Source organism: Anopheles merus, chromosome 3L (assembly GCF_017562075.2).
Source record: "Anopheles merus strain MAF chromosome 3L, AmerM5.1, whole genome shotgun sequence".
NCBI lineage: Eukaryota > Metazoa > Arthropoda > Insecta > Diptera > Culicidae > Anopheles > Anopheles merus.
In genome coordinates this window covers 21,617,835-21,632,543 of record NC_054085.1, presented here as the reverse complement: position 1 = coordinate 21,632,543, position 14,709 = coordinate 21,617,835, and the positions used below count along the sequence as shown (strand labels likewise).

Genomic DNA, 14,709 nt, shown 5'->3' with positions numbered 1-14,709 from the left:
TCTTTCTTTTTTGCAGTTTCAACGATGATCTACCCGATCTACCGAAGAGCCATCCACCGCCAATCCCGCGCAAGGTGACGACGGCGGCCAACGCTGGCGACACGTTCCGCAAACCACCGCCCTTCCCGACCCGCAGCTCCTCGATCGCTGAGTCGATGCTCAGCCGGAAGGAGCTCCCACAAGCCTACCAATCCCTGCAGAGCGTGTTCGAGCAGCGGCGTCGCTCGGTAGATGTGCCCGATCACAATGGCAAAGCAGCAGCACCGTCACTGCCCCCATCAGGTCGCATCTCGCTGGTCGGCTCGAACTGGCGCAAGGATGAAAAGTCCGAGAAGAGCGTCCGGGACAAGATTGCAATGTTTTCCAGCGCGGCCGATGCGGAGGGTGGTGTAGCGCCGGCGCCACAGCAGCACGCCGCCACCACCACCACCACCACCGCCGCCGCCGCCCACCCATCAGCACTGCTCACGGCGAGCCGGAAGTTTAGCAAAGATTTCACCAAAAGCTCGGAAAACTTGCTCGGCTCCTCGGCGCGGGACACCGGCAGCAGTTCCTCGCGCAAGGCGCTCGAAGCGATCGAAACGTACGCTACGCTGCGCAAGAAAGCGCACAGCGTGGAGCATCTGGATGAGGTCGATCGGGGCGTCGCCACCTCCACCGCACCGGTCGCGAACGAAACGCCCTACAAGGCCAAGTTTAGCCTGGAAACGTCCAAGCCCGTTGTGCTCGGGAAAGCGTACAGCGTGGAGAACCTGAACCCTGCCAACCGCAGCTCGGACATGGTGTTGAAAGCCAGCGCCAATGGCGTGGAGAACGGTTCCAAGATTCTCTCCCGCACCACCAGCTTCTCGGGCTACTCGAACGGCAACAGTTTGGCAACGATCGCTTCGAGCCCGGCGGCGACGGGCTCAGTCGGCGGCAGCACCAACTCGCTCACCGCCCTGCAAAACAACACGCCGGCCGCATCGGACGAGCGCTGGAAGTCGTCCATCTCGAGCCTGCTGGAGCAGCGCAAGAAGTCCATGTCCAAGCTGCGCGGGCTCGTCATCCCGGAGAAGGTCCCCGAGGCGGAGGTGCTGCCCGAGACGCGCATCATCGGCCTGCCCATCATCAAGAGCAAGGATTCGGAAATCATTCTCTCGTCCGCCAAGCCACCGTCCGCGGTAAACGATGCGTACAGCCGCAGGACGAGCACGCTGCCGATGCCGCCGAAGACGAGCCTCAGCTCGCTGACGTCGAGCATGAGCGTCGCCCGTTCGGTGGCCGCGATCGAGCCGGAGCTGCCCGTGTTCCGCAAAGCGCTGGTAGTGCCACCGTTGCCACCGGCAAAGCCGCCCCGCACATCACTCGTCTACCCGCCGAAGAGTGGGTCGACCGACTGTTTGCGCAGCACGGAGGAGGACGACGACGAGAGCGACGATGGCGGTGACGAGAGCGATTCGGTGCTGAGTTCGCGCGTCTCTTCGCCGCCTGTGTCGCCGGTGGCGCCGGCCGCACCGGTCGAGAAGTACGCACTGACCCGCACGCTCAGCTCGGAGACGAACACGTCCATCACGAGCTCGAACTCGACGCTCACTTCCAGCTCGGGCTCGCAGGCTAGCTGCAGCTCGGTCGGCAGCACGCCGACGGTGGACATTAGCCGGAAGCTGTCCAAGTCCTCGTCGTCGGAAGCGTCCATGAACCGGAAGAACGTGCTGGCGTCGGCCAAGAGCCGCAATGGGCGTGGCGATCTTAAGATTGAGGACGTCGTGGGCAGTGGGAAGTCGAAGCGATACGAGGACGGCGACAGTACCGATGGCTACGAGGAGGAAGAGCGACGCAAATCCAAATCCAAGCCGAGAAGCTCGCTCACCAACGGCAAGGGAGCGAGCTACGAGCAGGAGCGCAAGGAGCTCACACACTACAAAGTGGTGGACAGTGTGGACGGCAGCAGCATCGTCGACAAGGTGATAAAGGTGGCGTCGTACGTGGAGGTGGTGTCGGATCTGGAGGACAGCTCGATCGTCGAGGAGCCGATCGTTGCTTCCTCCACGGTGGTCGTGCCGGTGGTGGCGGAGAAGCTTCCCGCGGAGAAGCAGATCTCGCACGAAAACGGTGGCTCCATGTCGGACCTTGCCAAATGGGTGCGTCACGAGGCGGCCCGGACCATCTCCCACAAGCCGGAGGCGGAAAGCAGCAACAAAACCGGCACGCCAACAGTTGGCAAAATTGTTGGTGCCCTAGGCGCACGTGCCGAACGCAAACAGCAACCTCCTCCACCGACGCCGCCACGGACTGTAGCGCCACCACCGACGGAGCCAGTGCCCGTGCCGGTGCGCCGCGAGCTCCGCTCGTCGGTCGAAACGAAGAAGCTAAATTTGGCCGAAATTCGCAAGTCATTCGAATCGAAGTCGGCCAACAGTACGATCATACCGACACCGGGCAAGCAGCCGGTGATGAGGGAACAGCAACACCACCACGCCGCACCGGCGACGACTCCACCGACCGCACCATCGGTAGCAGCCGTGCCGGCACCACAGACCGCAGTAGTAGCACCACCCGCAACGCCACCGGTACATGCCACACCAAAAACGACCACCAACAACGGGCACGATCGGTTCTCGTCCTGGGATTCGCTTGCTTCCTCCTCGTCCGGCGTGTCCTCGCTGCAGACGAACAGTCTCGGCATGGGACGGGGTGCACCGAACTGTACCGGTTCGTCGCAGACGCTGCAAAGTACGCCGTCCGATTACGGGAGCTTCTCGTCGCTCGGCAGCAGCCACAGTTTGATTACACCGCAGGACCTGCAGCTGATCATTGAGGAGGCGGATCCGCCGCTGGCCACGCCGGAAGCGTTCGTGGTGGTGCTGCAGCGTGAAACGCCCGAGAGCAGCATCGGCATTACGCTGGCTGGAGGGTCGGACTACGAAGCGAAGGAAATCACGGTAAGTGAGATGAAGTATACAAGAACTGGGCATAGGAGGCCACTTTCTAGGTACCTAGATGGCACTGTTTCTAAGAGACTGTTAATATTGTTGGACCTTGTTGATATCTGCACCATCCTTGACATCTTTCTGCTTGCTATCCTAGAGAGATGCTTCAATAGGCACTCCGGTAATGAGCATAAAGGTAGTGTTGAGAAACAACGACCAGGCACTAATGTTGCTCCAATGTTCTACGTTTCGTCTTGATATAGTACAATGTGTACGGAATTGGATGAGAAGATGTCGAATACATACACCTTTTGGTACGAGTGCTCAGAAAATCTTCTCAGTTCAGATGTTACACCTGAAAGAGGAGTATAAGCTCGCGGTATAAGTAGTAGACTCCACTACATTTCCTCTTGGAATTTTTAATGTCTAATTGATGCTTCATGTTGTGCTTGTGTGAGTTAGTACTTTAGTAATAGTACATCAGTATTGTGTGTCTAGTACCTAACCTCACTGTAGTTGTCACATGCTGAGCATGAAGGGGACTTAACGTCCAGGACACCAAATCGGCACGAATTCCTTGCAACAATGCTCTACGATCCGCTGTCCTTTCATTCTTTCACTAGTCGTCCTCTAAGCTTTGAAGTAGTGAGATCATATCCATGTTACGCCATGTCCTTTGCTGGCTAGAGCTGTCTGGAGTCATATTTTGGAGAGGATTTTAAGGGTGTTTTCAGAGGATCTTATAATAATGGAACACTTTCATGATTCTTGCTTCGGCAAGTGAACTTGGTATGTTAGGAATTCCTATTAGCTTCCAAATGAGCCTATCCAAAAAGATCCACAAAGATCACTTCCCAAAAGAAAGAACTTGGAACTTATGAGAACTTCGGAAAACCCCTGTAACTTGAGCGTCGTAGAGCCTGTTCCGTAATTTAGTATTGCTTATAGTGTGATGTCACTTCCAAAGCCTCCATTGTGTGTTTCTACTTGATATTGAAGGTATTCCTATCATGTCAGACATTCTGAAGGATGTCAGTAAGTTCTTCCTTGGGATCTTGAACCATAACGATCATAAAATTCCTTGGATGTAGATCTTAGATGAGTCTTTTGCATCTCAAGGATTCTCAATACCTCTACCCCAAGTATCTTGATCTTAAATGGAATAGTCTTGATGGAATGGAATAGGAATAGTTTAACTAAAACCTCTTTTTTTTTCCCTCCTTTTCCAGATCCACAAAATTCTCACCAACTCACCCGCGGACCGGGACGGACGGTTGAGAAAGGGCGACCGCATCCTGTCCATCAACGGTCTCAGCATGCGGGGCCTCACCCATCGCGAGTCTCTCAGCGTACTTAAGGTTGGTAAACTCCCCCTCATTCCCATTCATTGAAATATCTCTTGAAACTAACAAAATTGATCTCTTTCCCTCGTCTCTCAATACACAGACACCACGGCCGGAGGTGGTCATGGTGATTACCCGCTCGAAATCGCTCGTACTCGACACGCTCACGAAGCTGAAGCGACCCTCGATGGGTTCGCTCAGCTCGCTGGCCGAGAAGAGCGAAATCGCCACCGAGTACGAGCGGAAGCTGAAGATCCAGCACAAGGCGTCCCGTTCGCTGGATCTGGACCATCTAGATGTGGCATCGAACGAAGGTAAGAGCGACAAGAGTGTGTGAAGTTAGTACATAAAGGACAATATTAATCAATTTCGACTCGAATTATTACAGCGGAAAGTGTGTTCGATGGTACCGCATCCGAGGATGGGCTGCTGTCGGCCGACGACGTCTCCAAATGTTCCTCCAGCAATGCCACCGACAATGGTAAGTGACAGGGAATTGCTGTAGCGCTGCAATTGAATACTACACTGACCCCGTATCTCACTCTGCTTCCAAACAGCTTCTTCCTACTCCACCGCGGAAGTGCCGGAAGGGTGTCGGATGGTCGAAATCAACAAGGACGGTGCCGGGCTGGGCTTCTCGATCGAGGGCGGCTACGATTCACCAGCCGGCAACAAGCCACTCATCATCAAGAAGATCTTTATGGGTAGGTGGCAGTAGGCGCTGCTTCTGCTACGCGTGCCACAAGCTTTGCTAACCGTTCTTTTGTGCATTCCTGTTCAGGTGGTGCCGCCGAAAAGTCGGGCCTGCTCCGTGCCGGCGAAGAGATTGTTGCCATTAATGATATCTCGATCGCGAAGATGACGCGGATACAGGTGTGGAACATGATGAAGAAGCTGCCGAACGGTGGCGTGCGCATTACGCTCAAGTAAGCGCCAGAGAGAGAGAGAGAGAGAGTGGATGGCCACACTCACCATCCTTGTACACACATACATCCTTCTGTTACTGTTTAGTGAACGTACTATTAACGATACTTTATACGCATCTTCTTTTTTTTTACATACACGTTTGCGCATACATAATTATACATACATGCATACATACACATATATATAACGCATACGCATATTTACCCGGTATTTTTTTCTCTTATTTTATTTGTAAACTTATACGAAGCTGTCTTGTTATGTTTTTTTTTTTTAATAATTATTATTTCTTTTTAAACTAACACAAAAAGGGAAAAGAAGGAAAGAGATAAAGTAGTAAAAGAAAAGTGATGCAGAACAGTGTTAAAGGAACTTAAAAAAAAGAATGAAAATAAACACGAAACGAAACAGTAAAGAAAGGGAAAGTCAAGAGAAAGAGAAAGAAAAACGGGAAAACAGTTAGTTAGTTAAGACGGGTTTGCGAATGAAAGCATTTAAAACAAAACAAGAAAAAAACAGAAAAGCCGCAGTTTTGCACATATCAAAACTCGATGCGTACTCGCAGCAACACAGTAAACAAGCAAACAGGGAAACGACTTCGTTTCGTTAGCTATTCAGCTCCCTCTTTCAAGCAAAAAAGGCCAATAGCAAAGGTACCTTACACTCTAACATCATTAATGTTTCCACTTGTTGCCACTTTGCTTCGTGTGCCGTTCGTTCTGTTTTCTTTCTTCTTCTTATTGTAATCCTGGACTTATAGATTGTAGGTTGAACGCGATCGTTATAGTTTATAGCATTGTTAAACCTTTAAAGCGGAAAAGGTGAACGAACACAGCTCCCTAAAACAAAGTGATCTTCCCATGTGTCTTGCCTTCTTTTTTTTTAAATGTATTTTTGGTTTTTAATAATACAATTCGCTTCTCCCCCTCCTGTTCCTGTTTGATCGATAGGCTAGTTTTACTTAGAACGAGAAAGAGGGAATGGAGCGAAATAAAATAAAAAGTAAAAACACACACACACACATATACAAGCCTAATCAAAAAGTAGGTATAAAGAGATTGAAATAATGAAAGTAAGGAGAAGAAGAGAAAGGAAAGTAGAAATAAATGGAATTTGTTTTAAATATACAAATAGAAGATAGCAAAAAAAAACAAAGGAAACATGTCACACACACATACAACACGACACATATTCGCACTGCGCGCTTCCCCACTATCTAATGGGATGGGAAGCAAACACAGATAAAGTGTTGATGTTTGTGTGTATGTGTCGGTGTGTGAGACAAACAATGATTAATTTTAGTCTTATCTATGTATTTACCTAATTAAACCTATTGCCCTTAATTATTCTATTTGTAGATACGCGCGTACACAATAATATCCCCCTTCTTTACGATACATACATATGCTATTTTCTCAATAAAGGAAAATCAGTTACATTGAAAACTACACACCTGGGTGCTTTATTTGAATTGTTTTTTTATTGATGTATTTAAACAAATTGGAATTATTGAACTGAGTAAGTTTTAATTTTACAATATTGAGCCATAAACTCGATACAAACAGAATGAATCCTTCAAACACGCTTCACAATCGATCACCAATTGATCATCCTGCAGAAAGAAAGAGTACATCATATAACATTTATCGATCCGCCTACGTATCTACCTAGCTTTGATAAGAGAATGGCGCTATCTCTTGCATCTCCTGTTAACAAAACGCTCCAAAGTTCAATACGAGATTGATTGGTGACGAAAATAAACGGCTCCGAACGATCTTTCAGGCGGGAGAGAAAGAGAGATTCGACTTCCAATATGGAGTGCAAATAGTTAGTGAACGCCCACTAATCGCTGCTGAATGGGATCGATATTGATTGGCGCGATCACACTTTCTCCCACAACTGATAAGCCATCCGCGCCGTTGCGATGATATGTGATAAGGTAGAGGAAAAGAGATGACTATATGGTGCCTTGCCGTGCCAGCTGCCGGGCTAAAAGTATCCTCCTCGGTTGGATGCTCTCCTGTTACCTGCGAACCGAATACTGGTACATTTTTAAACCGCATCCGGCCTCCTCGCACACTGTGATAGCAAAAAAAAAGACCAGGCGTCGATCGGCAACCTCCTCGTGTGCATGCTCTCCTGGTAGAAAAGTCGAAAAACGGCCCAGTTTGTTCGGAGAAACCGAAATCCCATTTGATAAGCGGCGACGGTAACAGGTGCAACCTCTTCGTACGTATGTGCGCCTGGTATTTTGAGAAGGAAACACGAGGCAGATTTTTTGATGTTTTTTTTTGTTTCGCTTCATTTTTGCAGGGTTTTTCTCCGCAGTAATGTGCATGGTTTGTTGATTTTTTTCTGATTAATAGCGATTTGGGTCTAATTCGTCGTACTTTTTGTTTTGCATTGTCCTACTTGTTTTTTTTATTATCGTTAATTATCGTTTAAAATCCATAAAAATTCGTAAAAAAAATCTGCATTAGGGATGGATGGAGCAAAATGATTTCACACCAATTTCTCAATTTTGTTTAAATTCATTTAGAAAATGTGTTTATTTCATTCGTTTTAATTGTTTGTGGTTATTATAATTAAGTTTTAGAATTGTTGTCATCCTTTTTATTATTGTTAACGTTTTTTCTTCTTTTCGCATAACTTTATTGCATTCGTTTTAATCGTTTGTGATTATTATCAATAGGTTTTAGAATTGTGGTCATTCTTTTGATTAGTTTGAACACTTTTTTCTTCTTTTCGCTTAATTTTATTTCATTCGTTATAATCGTTTGTGATATTATCATTATGTTTTTCCAATTGTTGTCATTCTTTTTTTTAACTTTAACACTGTTTTTTTTTCGCATAACTTAATTTAATTAGTTTTAATCGTTTGTGATTATTATCATTAGGTATTAAATTTGTCATCAATATTTTTATAACTTTCAACACATTTTCTGCGGTTTCGCTTCCACTTAAATTGCACTCCAAATGGTTCCCTTTTTATCAACCTCACCTTTACCTCCAGGATCAAACTTCGTTAAAGCATCGTCACCAAAAAAACTCCCACGTAAAGAGCACCCAAGCATCGCTCTCTGGTCGATACGGCACTGCAGGTGAAGCCCACAACATCAAAGGAGGGGAAAAAAAGTTTACAGCACACGAAACGACAAAACGAGGGGAAATGAAGCGAAAAGGCAAGGGCAAACAACTTGATTGCTGTTGATGAGCACCACACAGTAGTAGGCGTTGCAAGCTTCATTTGTTAGCTGTTTTGTAAACACTTTTCCGCAAACTACTTAGTGTGTTTAGGGGCGGGATACTCTCTTTTTGAGAGAAAGAAAAGAAAGGGTTGCCGCGGGAAGATAAAGTTTAGATTAAAGCCAAACTGTGCATGAAGAAATGATCAAAGAAAAACAGGGAAAATGTCCTGCAGCAGGGGTTTTTGTAATTAAAAAGTAGCGACTTTCTGACACAGAAAAGTAGTAAATCATGTTACAGGGTTTTCCAGGGGTTTTCATAGTTGCGGGACACTACTTTGACTTTTTCCTATTGGAAGTGAACTTCACGTGTTGGAAATTGGACTATATGACTTTTCGGACAGACTCCTTGGAAATTCCTATTGGATTTGTCCAACAAGGGTGCTAGCGAGCCAAATTCCCATTACATTAGGTTCATTTCAGGGAAGAAAGTGTTCATAAAGTGTCCCATAGCTATGAGAACTCATGGAAAACTCTGTGCAGCAAATCAAAAGAAAAATGGAAGAATTAAGAATAAGATGAAAAAACGGGAACTACAGCTTAAAAATGTAGTAAAATTGGCTTAAAACTGTTGGTACAAATACAACTAATATTTATAAAAAAATCTATTACGTTTAAAAAGTCTTCCAAGCTTTCAATCTCTGCAAGTTTCTTCGCCTTGCATTTTCTTTTATTTTTTGACATGAAAACGGAGCAAAACAGAGAACGACCGGCTTATGGAATTACGCTTAAATGTACACTTTTTATCAATACACTGCTTCTTCTTCTTCTTATTTTGCTTACTTCTTACGTCCACCGCCCCCCTTGCTCTTCATCTGTGCCCGGCGCGCCTTCCCTGGTCGAGTTTTCGCCCCACCACCACCACCACCCTTCGCACCGCCCGGACCGCCCCGGCGCCGTGGCCCATCGTTCATGCACGATTCCTTCGTGTTTTGCTTCTTGCCCTTCTTCTTGCCACCGAAGCCAAACTTGGCATCGCGCGCCTTCCGCTTCGCGCTCGCACCCCCCTTACCTCCCTTCCCTCCCTTACCACCCTTGCCCGGTCCCTTGCCCGATTTGCGGAACTCACCGCGCGGCCCGTCGTCATCGTCCAGGAAGTCCAGGTTCGATAGCTTGCCCTTGCGGAACTTCTTGATGTCGCCGAGCATCTTGCGCCGCTCCTCGTCCCGCTTCTCCGTCGCCTCGCGCTGTATCAGCTTGCCGATGCGGCGCTGCTCGCGCAGCTGCCGGATGCGCTCCGACTTCGCGATACCCTCCTGCTTGTCCAGCAGCACCTTCCGGATGCGCTGCATGTGCTCGTCCGTCTTGGCCATCTCGGCGAAGTAGTCGTCCGGGCGCTTGGTCGCGATGCCGAGCTCGTGCAGCCGCCCGATGCCCTCGAGCGTGGCCGCCTGCGCCTGCCGGTGGAACAGGATCTCGCGCTTGAAGTCGTTCAGCACCGTGTCCGCCTCCGGCTTCACGTACGGTATCTTCCGGTTGCCCTTGAACAGGTTTTCCCGCTTCTGCTCGTGCTTCTCGATCTGGATCGCCAGCTCGGGCGTGAGCGGGGCCAGATCGTTCACCAGATCCATCCGCTCGAGCCAGGGCGCTTTGAGTGTGCAGGTTTCGAGGGCGGCCTTTAGCTTGATCGTATCGTTGATCGGCTGCCGCTCTTCCTTCAGGATCACGTTCAAGCCCGGCTTCAGCTCGTTGCGAAGGAAGGCTTGCCGTAGCTAACGCGGGGGGAACGACACAGCACAATAAACCCGCACACACAGAAAATGGGAACATAAAAAATACAAGAAAATCAAAATAAAACCACTCTGTGCTCCTTCACCGCACGGGTACACCGAAACAGCTTCCCTTACCTCCTCATCGGAATCATATTCGTCGGTGAAGCTTTCCTCACTGTCCGTACTGTCGGCAAACTCGGCCTTGAACGACTCCGAAACACCTTCCGTCGACGCATCCATATCCTGACCACCGGGTAAAGAACGAAACAAACGGAAAAGAAAGAAATGCACATTAATTAACACCACCACACGGCCACGCGTCCCCTGACCCGGTGCTGCATCCGCATCCACTCACTTCGACCGGTTGCTGCGGTTCGGCGAGCAGCATTGTTCTGTTGTTATTGTGATAATTTCTACTTCAAAAGCGTTTCTTCAACCCCGGCAAAACGTTTGTACCACGGAAAATGGTACTTTTTAACACAGAAATCAACGAATTTCACGGCCCGAAGCGGTATCGCGGCGCGAGCACGTTTATTATGGACAGCGGTAAACAATGGACTTCTTGACGTTTCACCGCATGCGGTGCGCGTGTGACGTTTGCGGAACCGTACAAGCTGTCAAAGCGGAATTGACTGTTGTAAGGCTTTGCGCTTGAAAAGACCGTTGGCGCGATAGCGACCGTGTGGTGTTGTATGCAAATTGTTTTTTCAATATTCGTATTTTTGTCTTTTTTTTTTTTGAAAGCATGTTTTTTGATATTGCGTTTTGTGTTTGTTTTTGGAAATATTATCGATTTATAATTATGACCGGCAATTTTAGCAGTTCCTTACTGCAGTCCCAACTCACTGGTTGAACTTTGATTCCCTACTAACTGTTGAATATGTGCTTTTTAGTTGGCACAACCAAACAGAACAACAAAATACAAATTCAAATTGCTAAAATCAGTTTTTTTTATACCAACGAATGCTTTTTAATTGAATTTTCAGCCAACTATCGAGCGTTCAACTTAAAAACTACTTACTTATCCGGCGCTACAACCGCTTTGCGGTCTTGGCCTGCCTCAGGAGTGTCCGTAACCGCTCGCGGTCTCGCGCCTTTGTCTGCCAGTCCGTTATCCCGGCCTTGATGGCGGACGTTTCCACACCATCTTGCCACCTCAATTTGGGCCTACCACGCCTCCTCTGTCCTTGTGGATGGCCTAAAAAGACTTTACGGGCTGGGTCGTCCGTTTCCATGCGTACAACATGGCCAGCACACCGTGAGTCTGACGAGCTTGATACGCTGCACGACAGTGAGGTCGACGTACATCACGAATAGTTCGTCATTATAACGGAACGCGGCTAAGAGGGTTTCGTCAGATTTGGACAGCTTCCTTGCGCGCAACTCTGCTTTTTTGCTATTGTCGTTGCTGACCCAAGATAAGTGAATTCTGGGACGACTTCAAAAGTGCGTTCACCTATCTATATGTCACGCCTACGTAAGTTTGGATTTGTTGTTGGAAGAGTCGACGATGTTGCCACCATGTCGCTGATGTGTGGTCTTTGCCTCGTTTATCTGCAATCCGAGTGTTAATTATTATTAACGACCAATTGGCTCGCAAGGTGTTGTTCCCAGTAATTATCGATAGAGGGCGACACGGCCCCTCGTTTAGTGTGGTCAACGTTCAACACTGATCGGGCCGAGTAGTCCCGAACGCTTACGATCGAAGCTGCAGGAGAGAACAAAGTTCATCATTTCTCCTAAGTTCGAGACAAGCGACGAACCATTTACTTCGGCTGAAAGAAAGAATTCTGTTGCAGTGTGCAACACCGAGGTTTTCTGACTCCCCCTCGATCCCTTGGTAGACTTCTGGCTTACCGCGCGGCTACACGAGGTGAAATATACAGCGAAATGAATTATTTGATAGGTGAAATATTTGACAGATAAAGCTAAAGTGTTAAGGGAAATACAACATCCGCCTTCGAAAATCACTTAAAAGGAATATCTTCTTAAGCGGAACATTTACAAATGGGAAGAAATGAAGAACTATTAGCTGAAAATTAACGAAATACTTGATATCGAAGTTTTTTAATGGATTTAGTTGCGATTTTGTACACGTTATTTGTTTACATTGCACATCAGCTGGGTTGCTGTGATGCGTTATTTGGCAGATATTTCACCTGTCAAATAGTTCATTTCGCTGCATATTTCACCTCGTGTAGCCTCGCGGTTATAGGAGAGCCGCAGACCAATGATGTCGATAACATCAGCGTCTGCCAGGATCTTATTTGATCTATTTGAAGATGGGTCCCGTAGTCTTGACCCTCGAGACACGGATGGTCCTCTCTAGAGCCAAGTTGAATAGGAGAAAGGCAAGCCCGTTCCCCAGGCGCAGACCTTTGGTGGTAGCAAAAGGTCCTGAGAGTTTTCCATCCACCCTCACCTGGCATGTGACGTTGGTCATAATCATTCTAACAAGTTTTGTTGCTGCAACTTTTTCATATATCTGGTCCTTAGGGCTATCATTCAATCACTAATAGTCAAGCGCATTAAGGGTTACAGGCAGACCTGAATCCGACAGTGGTTAATTTACTAAATAAGATGATAAAGAGGATTAAAAAAAACATTTTTTATCACCTTCGATTGAAGACAAGACTAGTAGGATGCCTTACGTAAAATAATTTAAAGGAAAAAATATTTTTTTTTTCTATATTTTTTTTTCTAGTACTTTCCTAATCGCAATCGTAGGGATGTGTAATCTTAAGGACAACCAGATTATCTCGGCAAACGGCCAGTAATCTTCCCAACATACATTCCGCCCAAGCTTGCCGGAAGGTATGTCGATTGAATTTTGAGGCATCGTTCGCAACGAACTGTGTAACGGAACGTTAACTATCCAAATCGTCGACCAAATCAACACTCCATGTCCACGTCGCCGACCCGCCGGTCGTTATTCCCTTTATGAGCCTTCCGAGCAGCCCCATCTCAGCCCGATCATGGTCTCCTCCGGATTCGATCGGCAAAAGCACAACGCTCGCGCGATTTGCAGGACAAAACCCGAACCCAAACCCGAAATGTTGCGAAATCACTTTGAAAATCTGCATAATTTTCCAATTACCATGCCACACACACCAATATCGGTCCGGTCCGTTTAGACCGAAGTATCCGTCGAATGGCGCGCGCATGGCCACGGGCAAACGGGCGATATATGCGGTTGGGAAAATGCGGTGTCGTGGGCCAGCCAGCGCGGCAAACCTAGGGCGGGAAAATCGCTCAGCCTGCGGTATGTTTGTTTGTGCGCTTTGCTGCACACGCCACAAGTCACCGGGGCAACCAACCCCCCTGCCGGTTCGGTACAAACAATTGTGTTGTGTGTGTGTGTCTACACACACACTCCCTTGCGCCGGTGTGCGTCGACCAGAGATTGACCGATTTGCCGACACGGCCGATTTGATGACCGCAGTTGCCGCAGTTGGCCATGACGAAATAGATTATTTTGTCAGTAGCATTACCCTGTTATATGGTTACCGTCGGGCGTTGTTTGCGCTCGGCGGATGCGTCTGAATGCGATTTGTGATATTTTGTGGGGAAGTTTGCGTGTGAAATGGGAATCCAAATTTTGGTGATCGAGCAGCATCGTGCCTGTGCGGTAATTAGATAATTTATATTAGAGAAATGATCAATTACCGATTTCGGAAAAACGATTCGGTTGTAATGTAAAATACAAATTTTACGTATTTTTAATGGCGGATAGACAATTTTAAATGAAAGGACGGTTAGAAAGCAACTAATTCAAACTCAATTTAAACCGTTAATGCTGTTCCACAAACCTCCTACATTAGATTGCATACATTTGGGCGCATATTTCATTGAAATGATAAATACAGTGAAATCTCGATATATGAGATTCTTTTATTTGGACTAGATTCTGTTGCTTGACAAAATTTGAATAAATTAAGGTCGACTGAATTAAAGTGAAGAATATTTTTGCAATTAATTTTTTGTTCAAGTGCAAATGTTGGACCTATCTTTACTGTTTAGAAACATATTCCACCAGAGATTAGTTTATTAGTTTAAATTGAATTGTAATTATAATCAGCTAATTTAGTTAAAATAAATGAATTTAAAATTTCTATAGCAACCGCCAGGTCCCGAGCTTGATGACTGTACCACGGGGACCCCAGCATTTTATTGTAATCATATCACGGATTTTCTAAACATTCGTACTAAAACTTGTTCACCTTACACAAAGCTGTTTACTGTTCTATTTGTAAGAAAATAATATTTAAATATTAAACTTCCATTAAATTTCGAAAAAATATTAAACCTCCACAAATAATCTTTCTCCATTTAAATAAGCTGAATCAATCAAACTATACACCGAACCGTTTACTTTTAACACGATAAATTTAAAGCTCCTAAGCAATTCACACGCATTAGCTCGAAATGGATTTTCCGTAAACCCATTACTCCATACAGCCCCGGGGAGTGGTTCAACGAATTTACCGGATTGTGATTAAAATTACAGTTCCATTTTGCCGGAAAATGCGTCTATTACAATAAATCCATTTCGTGGGGAAAACAAATAGATACA

The 14,709-nt window shown here is 46.8% G+C and overlaps 2 protein-coding genes across 3 annotated transcripts in view; one reads left to right on the top strand and one right to left on the bottom strand.

The window, feature by feature from the left end:
- LOC121600680 overlaps positions 1-6,270 on the top strand; it is a 219,156-nt gene extending 212,886 nt beyond the window's left edge. For both annotated transcript variants that reach the window (XM_041929516.1, XM_041929518.1), the window contains exons 6-11: positions 17-2,924; positions 4,142-4,270; positions 4,359-4,569; positions 4,644-4,736; positions 4,813-4,959; positions 5,037-6,270. In XM_041929516.1, coding sequence (XP_041785450.1) covers positions 17-2,924; positions 4,142-4,270; positions 4,359-4,569; positions 4,644-4,736; positions 4,813-4,959; positions 5,037-5,185 — 3,637 coding nt within the window. In that variant the 3' untranslated portion in view covers positions 5,186-6,270. The remainder of the gene's footprint in view (positions 1-16; positions 2,925-4,141; positions 4,271-4,358; positions 4,570-4,643; positions 4,737-4,812; positions 4,960-5,036) is intronic.
- Positions 6,271-9,032: 2,762 nt separating this feature from the next.
- Positions 9,033-10,685, bottom strand: LOC121600173 (probable rRNA-processing protein EBP2 homolog). Its single transcript, XM_041928517.1, has 3 exons — positions 10,492-10,685; positions 10,272-10,379; positions 9,033-10,136 (listed from the first exon to the last, which is right to left on the bottom strand). Exons 1-3 carry the CDS (start codon positions 10,522-10,524, stop codon positions 9,204-9,206), a joined length of 1,074 nt encoding a protein of 357 aa, XP_041784451.1. The 5' UTR covers positions 10,525-10,685; the 3' UTR covers positions 9,033-9,203.
- Positions 10,686-14,709: the final 4,024 nt, after the last annotated feature.